The following is an 18,994-nucleotide window of genomic DNA, read 5'->3' as shown; positions in this document are numbered from 1 at the left end:
CCCCCCCCCCCCTTCTTCCCCCCCCCCCCCCCCCACTTTTTTGTTCAGTTGCCAGAGTGAGAAAAGGAAGAGCTGTGTAAGCTCAGAGTCATTCTTGTCAGAACTTACACAGGGCTGACAGCTTTCTTCCTGCCTCCCATCTGATGACACGATCAAACACAAGAAAGTATTTTGTTCACTTCCGACAACTTAACATATTGGCGGGGGGGGAAAAGAAAGTCATGTGGGTGACAAGCAGAAGTGTTGAAATTTATAGGAAGAATTCAGTCGGAGAGTCTCTTTAAAAATGTTAACTTTTAAAATGTTAAGACCTAAAAGTGCATTTCCACTTTTGCAGCCGAATTGGGATAACATCTATTTTGTATTTGTTACATGCCTCCATTCACATAGCAGAAGTTAAAAAAATTGCTTCTTGCAGGTTAAATGGTTTTTACGTGGGTTGTTTTTTTTTTTTTTTACTTCTTAAGGGTTAACATTTCTACTTGATTCTCCTTTTGTATTAGGAGGGGCTGTGAGGGGAGATGGGCTAAAGGATTACAACACTGGCTTTTGCATTCAAATGTTAATGAGAAAAATACCATCTTCTAATGTGAGTCCTAAACATTTCTATAAGTACAGATCACTGACAGTGCTGAGAAAATCCTGGGATTAGCCATGTTGCCTGCGGCAACAAAACATCTACAAGAGGTAAGAAATTATTTTTGGTATGCTGTGTGAATAGATACACATAACAAACATAGTGAGGTTTTCTCAAATTTGATTACAAAAGTGGAAATGCACTTTAAGAGGGATCACTCTGAAGTTGATTAAAGGAGAACTATGGGGTTAAGGCTTTTCCCCATAGTTCTCCTTAGGGTAATGGGAGGACACAAACTAGCGTCCTCCCGTCACCCTAAGCTCAGTATACCGCAAACTACAGCTCGCGGTATACTGAGAAGCCGCAGCTGAAGCGGATCCCGACAATTATGTCTGGATCCGCCCAGCTGCGTGAGTGACAGCTGGCTCTGCCTATCTAGAGGCAGAGCCAGCTGTACCCGCCCCCTCGCCAGTCAGCGCTGGAGGATCGGGGAGGGGGGAATCCAGCCCCTCCCGTCACGGCAAAGAGCCGTGACAGGATCGTGAAGTGAGCAAACGCCGGTATGTGTTCGCTCGCTTCCCGATCTACTGAGCCGTCCTGTGACAGTCTCATTGTCACAAGTCGGCTAGAACTATGAGGTGAGTGGAAAGCAGCTTACCAGTCCTTGTATGTGATGGCTGCATTTGTTTTGTTCCCTTTATTTTTACCTGGTAAAGGACAAGTAGTTTCAAGTCTTAGCAGGAAAAATAATGCAGCCGTGACATCTAAGAACTGAAACTGCAATATATTACATTTCTGTTTTGCGGTTTAGATAACATCACATTTCTATTGCCTAATGGAAACCAGTTACTAGGTCTGGTTCTCTAGCACTCTTACAGTTTATCTCATATTACCACTATATGTCCATGAAAGTAAGTTGTTCGGCATCTTGCAAGGTAGAGCAGTGCCTAGCCAGAAAAGGACTACTTTGACGTCGTTGACCAGGTTTAAAAAATGTATTGCAAAACTAAGAATCCCTGTTCCTAAGAAAAGTGTGCTCGAGGGTGCGCAGCAGTGCATGACCAGTTAAATTGGTCATTCAAAGCTAGCATGCAGGCGTAAACGCAGTGTAGTCAGAACTCCTGATATGTACACATATTTAAAGTCAGTTGTTCAGAGTGTACTGAAGCCACTGAATTAGCAGAAATGTTAGCAGCATTTTCAGAAGTAGGTTAACAATAATATCCTTTCATTTCTTAGGACAGGTTTCCTTTAAATACAGTACATGGATATATTTGGGAATCAGTGATTTTCAATTCATTTGATGAACAATTTACAATTTATTGTTATGGAGCACTTTGACCAGTGCCAAGGGAGAGGATGACGCTATATAGATTAGTATTAACAGAAATGACTTGTGAATTTGAACATTCTTAGCCCCTTTTACTAGTACTGCAGTGCAGTCAGTAATATGTTTAGATTGTAAGCTCTCACGGGCAGGGCCCTCTCCTTACCATCTTGTCTTGATTTGTATTGTAACTATAATGTCCTCCTTATATTGTAAAGCGCTGCGCAAACTGCTGGCGCTATATGAATGCTGTATCATGTATGTACTGTTCAGTAACAAGTTACTTTGAACAGATCCATTTTGAATGCTATACACACCTGAAAAACTGGTTCTGCAAATCCTAATAGGAGGCGAGCATTTTTGGCACCCAAGTATCGATTAACAAGGGACATCCAGCCAAATGAAAAGCGAAACTCAATGTCTTCCTGGAAATCGGAGCACAGCTTCTCACAATTCAGATTGTAGCTGAGGTCAAACGTCTTGCATGGCAGGGATGGGCCATATTCCTTTTGAACAGCAGGTGGCAGCAATGGTTTTAGGCTTTCTGCAATTGTAAAACCCATTTTTGTTAATACAGTGCAGAACTCGGAGCACAAGGGAATGTGCAAGTTTTACTTCCATTACAAATCCAAGTAAAATACAAGGATTATTTCCCACTCTCGCATAGCAGAGCCTTGCCAACTAAACCATTTTACTGTACTAGATGAGCCTTAAAATGTAGAGTCTTTAAATACTGAATGAGGTGGTTGACCACACAGCTGGCTTCTGTCCAGATACAGAAATAATGGATCTCATGACATCTGGAGGAACACAGCAAGTGACCCCAACACTTTCATGTGCCCAGAAAGCGTAGGCGGTAGTGCTTCTATGAGCACAACACAAATTCCTTTCCTTTTTACAAGGCTTTAAGTACTTTACAGACCACCATAAGATAGAAAAAACAAAAAAGCGCCAGAGGGGACTGCTCAACCAGTACAAACCAATGTACACATGAATAAAATTAGAATCAAAGTCTATTTGGAAATTGATGATTGAATAAAAAATTGGTGAATGAGTAGAATAAAAAACACGTTTAAAAACACGTTTAAAAGATGTGTGTCTGTAGGATGCTGCCCCAAATCAGCCGGGGAGACTGTAAATCTAGGGAAAAAACACAAACAAGGGGCGCCTTTCCTGGTGCAGACAAATTTAATAAGATCAGAATGGAAGAAAAATATAAAACATACTCCCAAAATTCATGATAGAAGTATAAAAAGTATATAAGTTAGGTCCATGGACCCAAGGTGAAGTCTATGAGAGCTGCACAGCCGTGTCTATGTGTCAGCAGGAGACTGTGTGCTGTATGATGACGCGTTTCCGGGGTCACACCCCCTTCATCAGATACAGACCTCCTCCGTCCCATGTGCTAGATAAAGAGATGACTGGCCAATCAGCAAGTATGCGGGAGCCCTGTCGGTTTAAACCGCAGCTGTTACAGGGCTTATATAACGAGTCCTCCGTAACTAAAGACATTAAGCCCTGTCCTGTGACTGACAGATAGCCCGTCATGGCGCTGGACCAATCATAAGAGGGCTATACGTGGGCTCGCCTGGAGGGAGTGGCCAGTGTTAGCATCCAATCCACGAGGCAGAAAACCGAACCTTGTTCTGCCAAGTGGCGTATTGATTGTGCAGCATGTCAGCTGTACAGCAAGCACTATGAGAGGGAGGTGGACTGTTTACAGAGAGCAATTTAGAACACATACCATGACAAATGTAAACAGTTCATCGTCAGCTAGCAGAGGCTATGCATGCCATGACACAACAAATTTAGGCAGATAAGCAAGAAATATTGTATAAATTGCACAATAGGTAAATATATATATACAAACATGTACACAGATATATACAATCGGGACCAGATGGGATATACATAACCCCTATCTGAGACAGACATGAATAAACCATGTATGTGTATAGGAGAATGATGGTTATATATATGAATATGCATGGAATTAATGAAATCAATTTTAGAAATCAATTTATAAAAACAACCAATGAAAAAAATGTGAATAAGATGCGTATGAATAAATTATCGGCATTAATGTGTCTTGGCCGACAGGGCTCCCGCATACTTGCTGATTGGCCAGTCATCTCTTTATCTAGCACATGGGACGGAGGAGGTCTGTATCTGATAAAGGGGGCGTGACCCCGGAAACGCGTCATCATACAGCACACAGTTTCCTGCTGACACATAGACACGGCTGTGCAGCTCTCATAGACTTCACCTTGGGTCCATGGACCTAACTTATATACTTTTTATACTTCTATCATGAATTTTGTGAGTATGTTTTATATTTTTCTTCCATTCTGATCTTATTAAATTTGTCTGCACCAGGAAAGGCACCACCATAAGATACTCCAGTTTACTATATGCTATGGCAGAAACAGTTCATAAGATTACAAGTACACTATAGAACACTTACTGGACGATAAGACTCCCCAACCACTAAAACTTAAGAGGAAGACGAGCATCTCCTAATACACTTATTACGGCTCACTGCTGTTTAATTGCATTCTATAAAATAGCGTTCAATGCCCTCAATAAATCCTTGATGTCGCTGTAAAGATGTTTTCAGGTTTAAAGTGTAAGGCAGATCCTTTTATGCGCCTTTTGAGCACACCTTTCTAATATTAGAAATATGAAGCTGATGTCAAGACACTTTATGACTCCTTGCAGCAGTTCCAAATCCAAAAGCTTTATTCAGGCCATAAAAGCTATGACAGACGTCCTATAAAATAACTGCATCCCCAGTGAGCTTTATTTAGTCTTACTGGCTGGAAAAGCAGCTTTTTGCTGTTTAATTTTTTTTTTTTTAAGGGCAGGTTCCAGATCTCTGATAAGCAGATGAATTGGATTTCTCTGTTCGGCCTATTTCCTCTACCTGTATGCACTTTAACTGCTGATTGCGCTGTTAAAGGGATCTGTAAGGAAAACAACACAGAAACTGCCAACTGAGCTGGAACAAGAGTGCAGCCAGTAAAGCCTGAAAGTCTCAATCAGTATGCAAGGTCCAATGTTAATTACTCACTAGGTAATAAAGTTACCAATGACAGATACAATATTTCTGTCTACAAAGACTTCCTTCAACAGGTTATCAGCTAACAGACAAATATCAGTATTAGACTCACTGCCATTCTGAATAAATAACCATTTATTAAAAGGGTATAACATAGGTTACACAAAATCATTTGGGCACGGTCCTGTCCAGGATCCATCTATACCTGCTGAGTACCTACATAAAGGGTTTCATATGCATATAGCTTACGGAGTGAAAAATTTATCTACGCAAATATGCCAAGTTGCTACTTCATCAGTAAGCAGCTAAGAATAGGCTGAAAGATCTGAATCGGTTATTATTATGATGTGGCCAGTGAAAAGAATGGTTAAACCCACAATAACCTTGACTTTCCAGGGTTACAGGAACATGTTGCACTGTCTGGCTGATGAACGGACTATGAAAGGGTACCTTATTGTATCCAATAGCGTTCAGTGGGTCCAGGTGAAAAGGACATAGATTAAATGACAAGACATGCCATATTTCTAGATGGTATCTACAGAGAGTTAAGACACTACACCAAGAAGCACCTAATGTTCACCAGATCTGGTTTTAGTGACTCGTGGCCATTACCTATGATGTTATCATGTGCTTCCTGTATAGATGTAGTCACTGCAGAGGAACAGCGGTCAGCCAGCTTTCTCCCCATCCCCTTCTCTATGTGGGCATTCAGCTCCTACAATAAGAGTAAGCAGATAGTCAGAACAGAAGTAACACTCAACAATCATACAACGCCACGTACTTTAAACAGCCCCGATGCTGGCGACGTACACTGTACGTCGTCAGTCACCAAGGGGTTAAATGAATATGTGCATTGAAAGGCATTGTTTACTAACACAATTCTAGTCAGGCATGGACATTGGGCTCTAAAAGGGCACATTTTCCAGCATGTAGAAAGATTTGAAAATTCTAATTTAATCTGAGACCACCAACCATATATTCTAGAAGCAGAAAAGCCAAACTATCTAGGATCAGGAACAACAGCCTTAATCAAGACAAACATTTATCTCTCTATTACAGGTAAGTCTGAGAAAAATATCTAAACCTAGCAAAATATCAGACAAGAAACAGTTTGGAATATACAACTTGCATTTTTATAATGCTTCAAGAACTGTGGTGATGGGTGAAAGTCCCCTTCAAACTTATCCACTAGGAGGGAAAGATGGCAGATCTCCTCCATCATGGCACTGGAAACCTGTAAACACAACACAAGGGCTTACTCTTCCATTGACATGTCAGATACTTCGTTCTCAGCATACAACTGTCATTCACTCGCACCTTTTAGACATAAAATATACACCCTTCATATTTCTGACTAGCATGCCAGCCAAGACTGTCACTGGGACACAGAAGATCCTGAGTGGCAGTATGCTACAAGCATTCAAAGCATGCCAATTATAAACACTGCCCCTTGTGATATGTAATGCGGAAGCCAAGTGACAGTCTACATAGTTAGGAGAATGGACCGAGCAAAGTCATTTGTATTCCTTTTTCTGCCACGGAGAAAGGATAACCTTTGAACAGACCATACCCTCAACATCAAGGTAATGAATAAATCAGTGTACACAGATACTACTAACCAAATATAATGTGAACCTGTGACGTATCTTGTGGCAGACTATAATCCTCACCTGTGCGTTTACCACCTCTGTGATGTGCATTATTTGTTTCCGGATCTCCTCATTGAGGATCTGCATCTGACACTGGATAAACTCCAGCCTGTCCATTTCATACTCCCGGTCTTCTATTGCATTCACTCTGAAAATGACCAAACACACTACAACTCAGCAGATACCTGGCACAGCTTACATGCAATAGTAACATCGTTACCACAGACCATAGTACATCAATACAGAATTTTAAAATGGGTTTGTTGTTTCATTTATTTATCCTAAAAAAGAAACAGAGCATGCATCATATACGAACCTTAAATATACTGGGACTTATTAATGAATAGCATAATAGAATATATTAAACCAGAAGAAGCATATGGTATTTATTAAGGAATGAAATGCATGCAATCCTACCTCTTATCAGCAGCCTTGATGTTTATGGAATCCATAATGGCTTTCACAGTATCTGTTATTTGTTTAGCTCTGACAGTGTGGTGTTCAAACTTTGTTTTCACTGCTGACTGCGAGATACACTCCTGTGGGGTCCAAGTCACAACACATTACTGTGATCCCCTCCAAACCAGTCAGGAATAACAACAGGTAGATGGCACTGAGCAGCACCGGAGGAGAGGCCTTGCTGCTGCTCACAAGGAACGCAAATGAAAATAAAAGTGACAAACACTGAAACACACAGCATAACATAATGCAGCAGCAGGCCTGTATCCTCCCTACAGTCTGCATAGCACAGTAATGTGATAAGTTTACTCTAAAAGTGGAAATAAATAAAGCAGAAGTCTAGATGAATGTACGACAATATATTTAAGATGTAATATAAAAGGAAAGACATAAAAAAAGGAAAAGCACAGAAAAAGCAAGAAATTATTGTTCCCCAAAGAAGTAAATCTAGAGGTCAGCAATGACGAACAAGAGCTTGGAAGATGAGCGCACACTGTGAGAGCTGGATTAGGAGGGTGCAGACATTGAGAGAGGACTAATAGAGGAGAGAGGTTAGTAACGGCACAGCAGGGAAAAAATCACAGGTTAGTGTAGAGAAGAGTCTACATAGAGGAAATCTACATTTTATAGAGCTGTATAACAACAACAAACACCTAAACAAGCATCCCGTTGGAACCTTGAAAGGAACCTGGCATTGCCAAATATCATTTAGTAACAATTGATTTCCATTTCAGAGCGAGCTGCTAAAAAGCACATTAGCAGTTCTCTCTGACTACCCTTACTCAAAGATCTCTAACGTTTTTATTGTGTTTTTGCATGTTTCAACCGTTTGCACATTTCATTTTTATAGCTCTTCGATACACAGTTTTCATGGAATGTATTATACCACAAATGATGCTCTTCCCCAAATTTTGGAAAAAAAAAAATTGTCTTTCCGATATAATTCGTTTTTTTTTTCCTTCACTCTTAACCAGGCAAAATCCAAAAATGTCAACGGGGAACGTAAAGTGACCTAAATTCAGGAGTTAAATCGTAAAAATGCTTTCAAGTACCTTAACTACTAGTAGTTTATTTGTGTATCACTCGACTGTAGATCCTCAAATCATCCCTGAATTCATGCTGACACTGTCCTTCCTTCTGGAGGGTGGCTACTTTTGTTCCCCTTGGTCCCTGTGTGTGTTGCAAAGTAGTCACTGCTACAAGCTCACTACTGTGATAGACTACAAATTAGTAAAATAAATTCCTAAGACTAATGTCACAGTGGTGATTCTGCCACAAGCAAAAATTTGCCAGAGACCAAATCTAGAAAATGCAGGAAGAACATTTACCTGCTTTTTATGAGTCAGTCCCTCATGGGATTTGGCAATGAGGGGTCACTCCCTCCCCACTGAAATTGCTTAAAAATTAAGTTGACCACCAGAAAGGAACAGCTCGCTCTTCCAGCCGCCAAGAAAGATGCAGATGAGTATTTCACAGCCTGCATGCGTCCTTGAAAGCCATCCTGACACTAGCTAGTTAGCGCCAGCAAGAGCATCACTAATCTATCACAAGGGTGGCATTATCCTTAGTCTTACAGGAGAGCTGAGGGCTGTTTAAAGTCTCAGCCCCTTTCAGAGACCAGCTGACACTGCCATTGTGACTAAAGGTCCTGTATAGCCATACATTGCAGCACTTGCCCTAGCAAGTAGTCTTCCCTTAGTATGGGTATTATCTGATAAAGGTATGGCTGTACTCTAACGAGGTCTGACACTCTTAAGCTGGCCATACACCAGCAAAATGTAATTCCCCAAAAAAATTTTGGAAACATTAATTCGATTTTATAATTGTTATTAGGATCAAACTGACAATCGTTTCAATTGTACCATTGGTAAAAAAACAAACAAAAAGAAAAAATAATAGATAGATATCTATCTATATATAGATATATATCAAAAAGGAGTAGAATTTAAATGTTTTCTCAAATGAACAAAATTCTACCGGTGAATGTGATTTTTTTTTTTTATTTAAGAAACTTCATTCATTCCAAAATCAAATTTGAACATTTTGAAAAAAAAAATGTAAAACTAAATTTGAATGACATTCGTCAAGTCTGTGACAGCATTATTGTAGGTTCTGACCGATGCATGCCCAGCCATACCAACACAGCATGTCAGGAGAATTCCTCACAAACAAATGCAGCAGTTAGGCTTCACCTACCAGCCTCAGGCATTCCCTGTGCCTTGTGCATTCTGGCATTGAGAACTTCTTTGGCAGAGACAAAAAATATGCGGTTCCGTGCTTCTAAATTATCCACAACTTTGAGCTCATCCACCAGGAAAGACTGACACCGCTCAGTATGTTGTTTCCGTACCTGTGCATACAAATGTAATAGAGTCTCATAATTATTCCAAATAGTACATAAAGACAACAAGCAAGAAGTACTAGCTGATTCATTTAAAGGAGCACTGAATTTGCATTTGTCATCATGAAGCTACTGAAATGAAATGGATCATATAATACATATCTGAAATAGGGAAGGTACATGTTTCACCTGTAAAGTACGGGCATGCTCTCAATTTCAAGGATCATAAGCAAGGGTGTACTTACATCTTCCATGTACTCCGGTTCTGATGCAGATGCATCCCACCGATTATTTAAAATAAAAATATTGGGTTTTGAAAGTCTTTCATTTACTTTATGGAAAAAGTGTTTTTCCTGAAATGTTGGAGAAAAAAAAAACAAAACATTAACTGACTGTCGAGCTTGTATTTGTATTCAATACCATTTACTAATTTATATTGTATTAACCACTTCAAGACCAGGTGTTTAGACCCCCTTCCTGGCCAGGCCATTTTTCAGTATTCACCGCTGCGGTACTTTGACTGACGTTTATTCCGTCATACAACGCTGTACTAAAATTAATTTTATACCATTTTTTGGGGACAGATAGAGCTTTCTTTTGGCGGTATTTAATCACCACTGGGGTTTTATTTTTTACTATAATTAAGAAAAATTACTGAAAATTTTGAAAAAAAAAAAAAGTTTTTTTTTACATTATGTTAGGAAACATTTATTATTACCCAGTTTTTTGGTAAAATATAAAAGGTCGGGGTCACGTCGGTTAAATAGACACCAAACATGTCAAGCTTTAAAATTGTGCGCACCTGCGACATTGCAGAAAACTACCATACCCAAAATTGGCCATAGGCGACGCTTTAAAAGCTTTTACCGCTCATCAGTTTAGTGTTATCAGTGATTGATGGCCTAGACTTATTGCTCTCACTCAGACGTTCGCGGCGATATATGAAACATGTGCGGCGTAATGTCACCGGGCACAGCGGAGCCCGGGATCAGCGGGAAAATGGCGGGGGGGGGGGGGCAGCACCGATCGTTGCAAAATACAAGCGATCCGCCGGCTCTACAGCCGGCGGATCACTTGTATGTTAACAGGCACCGCTGTCTGTTTTTAAATTGCGGGGATTTCCCGCGCGGGCGCGTGTCTGAGCGGACGTCTACGGACGCCGGCTCAGATCTAGAGAGCTCCGGCCGGCCGTTTTTTTACTACGGCCGGCCCGGAGGTGGTTAAACGTACAGCACACTAAGCACTCCCCTCTAAGGGCCTGTTCACACGACGTCTGTTTTCTGTGCTGACCTGATTTGTACGCTCTTGCACTAAAAATGCATCCCAATGCATCCCTATGTGTTTTATGGGCTACAGTTCTCACATGCGCAGTCCGTTCAGGTTACAACAGAAAAAATACTGCATGTCACATTTTGTCCGGTCAGGAAACGGACCGGAAACGCAAAACGCGTCAAAAACGCACTGCATCAGTAGCACCGCGTCTGCAGTTCCGCACCTGATCCGGACCTGAAAATCATGTGAACAGGCCCTGAAAGAGCTGACAATCTAACACAAAAATTATCACCTGTGTAATAAGCGGTTTACCAGGAATTTGTTGAAATACAATAGCACACTACTACTACTACTACTACTACTACTACTACTACTACTATAGAAATTACCGTGTTCATAAGTGTGGATTCGGAGTTGGCCACCAAGACAAAAACATCAGCATCCAGGCAGAATTTATCAATCCAACTGTCCAGTTCAGTGGTCACATCTGTTCCTGGACTGCACAAGAACACAAAAGCATGTTAAATGACAACGCATAGATATAGCATAAAAACATTTTTTTCTAAAAAGATTAAAAAGCAGAAGTTTGAAGTCATGAAAAAAATAAACGCACACTCCCCTCCCTGCTTCCTAATACTGCGGATGTCCCACGCCGGCTCACGTGACCGCTGATCTGACAGCTCTCGGCCTCCACTTCCAGCAGCCCTTTCACTCAGCTTTACTTGTCTTTAAAAGACCGCCCAGAAGACACTTCAATATCTGGCCATCATGAGAGTGACAATTAGCAGGCAGCTCATAGGGTTCCTAGAAGGGTTTTGGAACCGCATATAAACTGAATAAATAATCCCTTTTCAATTCAGATATAACGGTAGGGAAGGAGGTACAATTGACGCTATTACCCTGTTCAGAAATCACAAGACCCTGCACACTCCACATGATGCCGATACTTGAAGAAAAGCAATTCGTACCTATCTCAAGCTATTAGAATTAGTAGACACAAATTAAAGCTGGCCCTGTACTATAGGAATTTCAGATGGTTCTTGATGGGTGTCGGCAGCCTATCGACCGGCATCCCTCAATCAGCTCGAAGGAGCCGGTTAGAACATTTTCTAGCAAACAGAGCCAACAGCTGCTGTCAGAATACAAAAAAGATAGCGGGGGGATTCCTCGATCAACACTCCTAAGCATTGATGGAGGAATCTAATATTTACTTTGTTCAGTCTGCGGGTTATAGGAAATATTACAGTGTATGGGCACCTTAAGTTGTACACATCAGGACAATGACACCTCAGCCCATCCTGTCTATCAATGTCCTCAGGAAGAGCTGGAGATCAGGGCTTAGCACTCGACTTTCAACAAAGTCAACATTTACATAACAGTAACGGCACTGTTGAGTTTGCTTAAGCTGACCTTACACAGGTAGTTTTTTGTACAAATGCTAATATAAGAAATCTTGTCAGAACATTCCATAATGCTGTCAGAGACTTGTAGAATGTTGTTCAAATCTCAATTGATTTTAAAATTTGATTCCGGAATTAATGTATTTTCTTGAACAAAAAGTTAGACTAAAATCTTTCCATCCTGCTCCTTTGAGTCTCTTCATCACTACAGTCAAAATGGATTGTTGATGGGACCCCATTAACTATTACAAAAATCAAATAACTGTTCAATACATGGCAGCACTTCCCCCAACAAGCAGGCTTCCCTAAGCACGGCTATTATCTGATGAGGTATGGTTGTTCTCTCTGATGAGGTCTGACACCCTTAAAGGGGTTCTAAACCCTCCGGTTTTTTTGCCTATATCTACTGCTACTCCACAGGCTGATAGCTTCCGTGCCACGTCGCATTGAGGCAGTAATTGCTGCAAAAGGGGCACAAACCAAGCACTGAGTACATACAGGTGAAACTCGAAAAATTAGAATATCGTGCAAAAGTTCATTTATTTCACTAGTGCAACTTAGCCGTCTACCAGGAGATTTTGGAGCACTTCATGCTTTCTTCCGCAGACGAGCTCTATGGGGATGCTGACTTCATTTTCCAGCAGGACTTGGCACCTGCCCACACTGCCAAAAATGTTCTGAGATTGTGGATCTGGGTTTTCATAAGCTGTAAGCCATAATCATCACAATTATGACAAATCACGGCTTGAACTATCTTGCTTTGCATGTAATGAGTCTATCTCATATATTAGTTTCACCTTTTAAGTTGCATTAGTGAAATAAATGAACTTTTGCACGATATTCTAATTATTCAAGTTTCACCTGTACTTCATCCAGCCTGCTGCAGGCTGATACCATTATCTCAGCCTAGGCAAAGTCACTAGACTGGAGCTCAAGTATAGCTTTTTAATGATAAAAGGGAGAGCTTTGCTGATTTTAAAGTGTTGTATTTATTCATGCAGACTAGCAAAGTACACGTCAAAGTTCAGGGAAATGAATATTTTCACTTTCATTTCTGTAGATTCTTTTGTTACAGATACAATTAGTGACTTGGCAGTCTGCCAGTCTACTAATCTGGAATTTAAACAGAGCAGGTATACAAGAAGAGGGGAAGAGTGCCAAGACCAGACAGACTTTGCTGCTTCTATTGTAATCTGTGTGTATGAATCGACCTACACTGTCTAAAGCTAGAGAGGTCAGAAAATGCTTGCTTCAAAAAAAATGTACTGCTTGGTAAGAATATGTAAATACCTGTTAGTGCCCAATTAGTGCCTGCACAAATTCTTCTGCCACCATGTGCCCTAAATCCTAAGCATCCGGGATTCCTGCAGAAGGAATCTCAGGTGTGCCTTTCAGATGCAAGCATCGGTCCACATGTAATCACCTTGGGACAACCATCTATTCCAAACTGCATGTAATCATACTATGTACGATTACATGAGGACTGCCACTTACAGATGCAGCCCCTGTCATTTACCTTAATGTGTACAGCGGCCGCATCTGGACTAGGAACCTGAAATTCCTCCTGCAGGAATGCCAGACTGCCCCCTATGAACGGAGCCCAAGTGTCTAAACCTGTTACAGATGACTGGTGTTCAGTCTTTCATCTGTTTCTTCCCTTTGCTCTCATTATTCCCCTTTTGAAAGTCTATGCTAGCAGAAGCAGTGTAATATCATTTGTTATTGCCAACATAAATAACCCTCCCGCGTCTACGCGCCGCACCTCCTCCCCGCCTCAGCTATAGAGGACTACAAAACAACAACATACGGCAAGGCAATGACAGACTGTGATCATACTAGGAGTTTTAAATGTATTTTATTCTGCTATACTTGGAATGCACTAACATTGCTATTAACTAGCACAGATAACGGTTTTTCGGTATCGAGTACCGATTTTTACCCGCCACCCGGTTTCTTGATTGCCCGGGAAGCCGGCTTCATGCTGTTTGGCAGGCTCGATGCTGATTGGCCGGGAAGCCAGCTTCAGGGGCAAGTATTGAAGCATTTGGGTGAGTACAAGTACTAACCCAAATACTCTGAATCGGTGCATCCCTACTATTAACCAAAACAGCTCCATAAACGGCTCTTTACAACACATACCTGTCTACGAAAACCAGGTCATCTCTGAGAAGGGCACATTTTCCTTTTGGCCAGAAAACATGTACAAGACAGCCCACTTCCAAATCCCTATCCATATGAAGGGCATGAGCCAGCTGATTCACAGTCTGCATAAGAAAAAACACAAATTCTAAAAAACAATTTCACAGCAAGTTATCACAAAAAACATTTTTATTTTTGAAAAATATTGTTTTAGAAGTAGGTGCCCATAACTGTCACAACAACTAAATGTAATTACTACGTCATCTCCCATGAGTGAACAAGGTAACCCATATAGCACAGATGATATCATTCCTTTTTAGTTCCCAGGACTCGCACTACAAATGGCTACCGTGTTTCCCCGAAAATTAGACACACTGTCTTATAGGTCTTATTTTCGGGGTAGGTCTTATATTACAGAAATCCCTGAAGATAGTGCTAGGTCTTACTTTCGGGGAAACACGGTAACAGTCACATTTCCAATGTATACATTAGATCAGATCAGACGTAAAACTCAAGTCTGGTGTTGAAACCCTAACCTCAGTAATCAAGAACCAAAATGTTTCGGATGCTTGTATTTTACACTACGGTATTACCCTACCTTAGGGCAATCCAAAAAAATATATACAGCTTTGTTTAATAGACAGCTAAACAGAAGGTGGCAGAGCAATGGCTGCAAAAGCTTAGAAACTGAAATAAATAGATTGACTGTCTAGAAAACGCGTGCATTTAATATATGGCCAGGTCAATAACACAGGTAATGACAGTACATATAGAACCACACCAAATCAGATGTTACTCTGTCGGCTGTACATGGTAAACACACAAACAGCCATAGGGATACTTTTCATATTACTGGTGCCCTCTATACCAGTGGCACTTAACCCTGTGAGAATCTTCCAAGCCCTAACAGGGAAAAAAAAAAAAAAAGGTAGCAAGAGAACAGTCCAGATTCTCACTACTATTCTGGGGGAATTGATCAAAACTGGGACAGAATCTTGAGCATTCGCCCACGGCAACCAATCAGCTTTTCTTTTCAGTTTGTTCATATAAGCTTTGAAAATGAAAGATAGAAACTGACTAATTTCCATGGGCAACTGCTCCGCTATTGCTAAACTCCGCTCTCTGTCCTTAGCAGCTCACCAATCATTTGTTTTTACCGCGACTGATCTTAAAGGCGTCATGCACACACACCTCCAGACCAAAATTGTATATTGGATATAGACAAGTATAAACGCGTGCACTGTATGCAATCCCAGAATGCATCATTTTGAATCGAAAATGTAATGTGCTTACGCACACGTGCGTACACACACACACAGGCGCGTAAAATAGGCAGCAATTCTGAACCCGGCGCATCTTGGGTCCATTTTTTTGGCGCATCTTTACGCAGCGCAAATATACGGCCCCATACACAGCTAGGTGTATGGAGCCATTTATTTGCATATGCTGCGTATGTGAAAATGTGCGCATCTATACGCAGCGTATTGTACGGCAGTGTGAATGAGGCCTAAAGGGATATTAGAACTTTGTGAGCCTGATGTAAATTCTAAACCCTCTGACCTCTTACATTTCCATAACAAGCAAGTGCTAAACACATGGTTTATTAGTCAGCAAAGACAAATAGTAGCTGCAATATTAACAATAATAAAATGGGTCATGTTATTTTGTTTTTCATATGATATGATATGAAGGCTTTCTTCTTGAGTTCCTATGACACCAAACACGGCTTTCTTCCCGAGTACCACTATAGGATTCAGAAAGTACTTTATTGCACTGGTGTCACAAGGGAAAAATAGTCCGCCTACATGGGACAACCCTTTATCTACTGGTGTCAGAGGGGCCTGTTTTGTTGCCGTCAGTAGGAGTTCCAATGACACCGATGAAAGAGGAGGCTTATTATACAGTGTGCATTGCATCAGTAGAACTGAGAAATTAAGTTCCTTATACAAAAAAAAAAAAAAAAAAAAGCCCAATTTTGTGTCAGCACATTTTACCGGTAAATTGAATTATAACTTAGATAATCACATATCAACTATCACCAAAAACATCCACTCTATTTTATACCTTTCTGAGTCAATTCCCGCCCCCAGATCAGCACTATGAAATAAATTGCTTCCCTAGAAACTTGGCAACATGAAATGCACAGCAGGAACCCCCCCTACACTCCTTTATTCCAGTACTTCACCTACTTCAAACCAGCACATTGCATTACCCATTTATAAATGTGTATGTTGACATTTTAAAAGTCAACTATGGACAAATCTTTTTTGGTCGTATTTTCTTTGGGGGTCACATTTACGACATTTACTAATTTACTTCTGTGACCCAAAATTGTGGACTACTGCCGGCTATATGCTGACAGAGCAGAGCCACGCTGCAGCCGGGAAAGATGCTGATAATATTGCCGGGATCTGCCCCACTACCTGACAGCTGGCTATGCCTCTCTAGAGCCAGCTGTGCCCGCCCATTTCCGCTGTGTCCCTCCAGTCATTGCTGAAATGGAGAGGGGAGGGGGGAATGCCTGCAGGGAGTGGTGACTGGTGACTGAATGATAAGCAGTATGTGATCACTCAGCCCTTGATCAACAGAGCCGACGTGTGACAGCTACAGTGTTGCACGTCGGCTCTAACTGTGGGGATGAGTGTATTTCACTCATCCCATAGTTCTCCTTTAAGTTGCAGCAAATCTCGGAAGTACTCCCTCTGCTTCTGTGCAGGCTGCTGCACAGAGAGAAGAGGCAGTGTTTCACCTACTCAGCACTGCAGATGCTCTCAAGCCACCGAGGCCTGATCTGTAGAAGCCCCCCATCTACCTACCAGGCATATAAACAATCAGTAAATGTAAAATGTTGAATTATGAAACAGATTTAGCTGTCAAGACATGGCGCCGCCTACCTACTAGTGCCATCTCCAACACCACACTGCTGAGCAGTAGGACGTGAACAGGAATGAACATGCTTGAGCAGTACAGAGGTGCATTGTACATTTGTAATGGAAATCTGTCCTGAGAGATAAGTATGCCGTCACTGATGACCACCTTCTAAATACTATTGGCCAGGATGTCTCTGGATTCAGTACTTTGATTTATGTCTTGAGATCACGTATGCAACAGGTTAAAGTAAATCTAAATCCCAAAAAATTTATTTAGTTGATTTTGGATTTTAGTAGGGAAGGGTTTAAAACCCCTCTGGATTCTGTTTGCCATCTGTTCCGCTGGGGAGATTTCCATTCACTGCTACTAAAGACTAAACAGTGAAGGAAATCCCAAATTAGACAGTTGCCACTTGAATAAGCATCTCCACTGGTAGAGTTCCTCTCTGTTCCCATTTAGGTGACAACTCAAATTTTTTTATTATACCTCACTTTTGATTCCAGTCACCATGACAAATAGTCAGAGAACCTCACCAGTGGGGGCACAGACAACCATAAACACCTTACAGGTTCTAAACTCTTCCATACTCAAACAAAAACTAAATAAGTATCTTTGACTTTAAAACCCTCTTAAAAGCTGGTCTTCGGCTCCCCTAGAGCCTCCAACTCCCTCTAACTGAGCGCTAGCATTACAAAAAAAATACCTAAAGTATCCTTTATTCTCACCTAAAGCTATGCTCACATGATGCTTCAGGCATGCATCTTCGCTGTTCTTCAGTTTACAGAGACGGGGTCCTTCTTCAGGTATCCTACTGGCTTCCTACTGGCTATACAGGGGCAGAGTCCAAAAAAAAAAGAGTCTGCAATGGTGGCATCAGCATCAGTCTGCCTTGTAGTGCTAGGGGTCCCTGGTTCCAATCGGAGCCAGGTCACTATCTACAAGGAGTTTGCATGTTCTCCCTGTGCTTGCGTGGTTTCCTCCCACACTCCAAAGACATGCTGGAAGGTTAATGGTCTCCTGTCTAAATTGGCCCACGTTTGCATGCATGTGAGACAGGGACCTTAGGTGGTTAGCTACTTGAGGGCAGGGACCGATTTAAATGTGCGCTATGTAAAGTGCTGCGTCAATTGTCACCGCTATATAAATACCTGTAATAAATTTGCAGTCCCCTGCAGTCTTTCTTCACAAGGGAAGAAATAACATAATCAGAGAATATCTTTAGTAAAATTGAATGTCATAATACCCAGAGATTAGGGCAGCTGAAGTTTCAAGCAAATCCCTACTTTCCTGTACATGTTCAGCTTGACCCTGCACTTAACCACTTCCCAGCCTCCTTAGAAGTTTATGATTTACAATCAATTACCAACAAAGTGTCTCAGAAAGCAGCAGGGGACAAGCTTGACTTGATTTGTATACACTTTTGACTACAAGTCACCTCTGCTTATACATTCATTATATGCTCAGTTTGATTTGCCCAGGTAACAGAAAAGAAATACCTTAACACTTTTCTTTTCCTCAGAGCCTTCGGTCATCAAATACGCCTTATCTCCTTCTGTTCCCTCCACACTCAGGAAGCAGTTAGTTGTGTGTCCAATACCACTGGGCAACACCCTGTCCCACAACATGGAGTTTATCACTGTACTTTTTCCACTGCTTGTCCTAAAACAAATATATAAAGAAAAAAAGATATTTGTTAATTGCAAGGGGTCCTCTTCCATGTTCTGCAAACAAGATCAACATTAATAATATTACCCTTAGGTTGCAATTCTGCATACTTTAACAGGACAACCAACCATTATGGAGAAAGCATCAAACAGGAATACACAGTGGAAGAAATTCTAGTCACTGGTTACCATGGTGACTAAGTTACACCAAATACTGCCAAAGTGGTCCTCAGCCAA

General features: G+C 41.2%; 1 protein-coding gene across 1 annotated transcript in view; it reads right to left on the bottom strand.

Annotated features, from left to right (window-relative positions):
* Positions 1-18,994, bottom strand: part of MFN1 (mitofusin 1) — a 38,871-nt gene that overhangs the window by 8,074 nt on the left and 11,803 nt on the right. Inside the window, exons 4-13 of the mRNA XM_018554887.1 lie at positions 18,590-18,752; positions 14,223-14,347; positions 11,073-11,181; positions 9,657-9,764; positions 9,267-9,420; positions 7,029-7,164; positions 6,633-6,759; positions 6,092-6,196; positions 5,575-5,677; positions 2,222-2,448 (exon numbers count right to left, since the gene is read on the bottom strand). Of these exons, the coding sequence (XP_018410389.1) occupies positions 2,222-2,448; positions 5,575-5,677; positions 6,092-6,196; positions 6,633-6,759; positions 7,029-7,164; positions 9,267-9,420; positions 9,657-9,764; positions 11,073-11,181; positions 14,223-14,347; positions 18,590-18,752 (1,357 nt within the window). The remainder of the gene's footprint in view (positions 1-2,221; positions 2,449-5,574; positions 5,678-6,091; positions 6,197-6,632; positions 6,760-7,028; positions 7,165-9,266; positions 9,421-9,656; positions 9,765-11,072; positions 11,182-14,222; positions 14,348-18,589; positions 18,753-18,994) is intronic.

The sequence above is a fragment of the Nanorana parkeri genome, unplaced genomic scaffold (assembly GCF_000935625.1).
Source record: "Nanorana parkeri isolate BGI_ZX_2015 unplaced genomic scaffold, ASM93562v1 scaffold177, whole genome shotgun sequence".
NCBI lineage: Eukaryota > Metazoa > Chordata > Amphibia > Anura > Dicroglossidae > Nanorana > Nanorana parkeri.
This window is presented reverse-complemented; position numbering and strand designations above follow the sequence as displayed.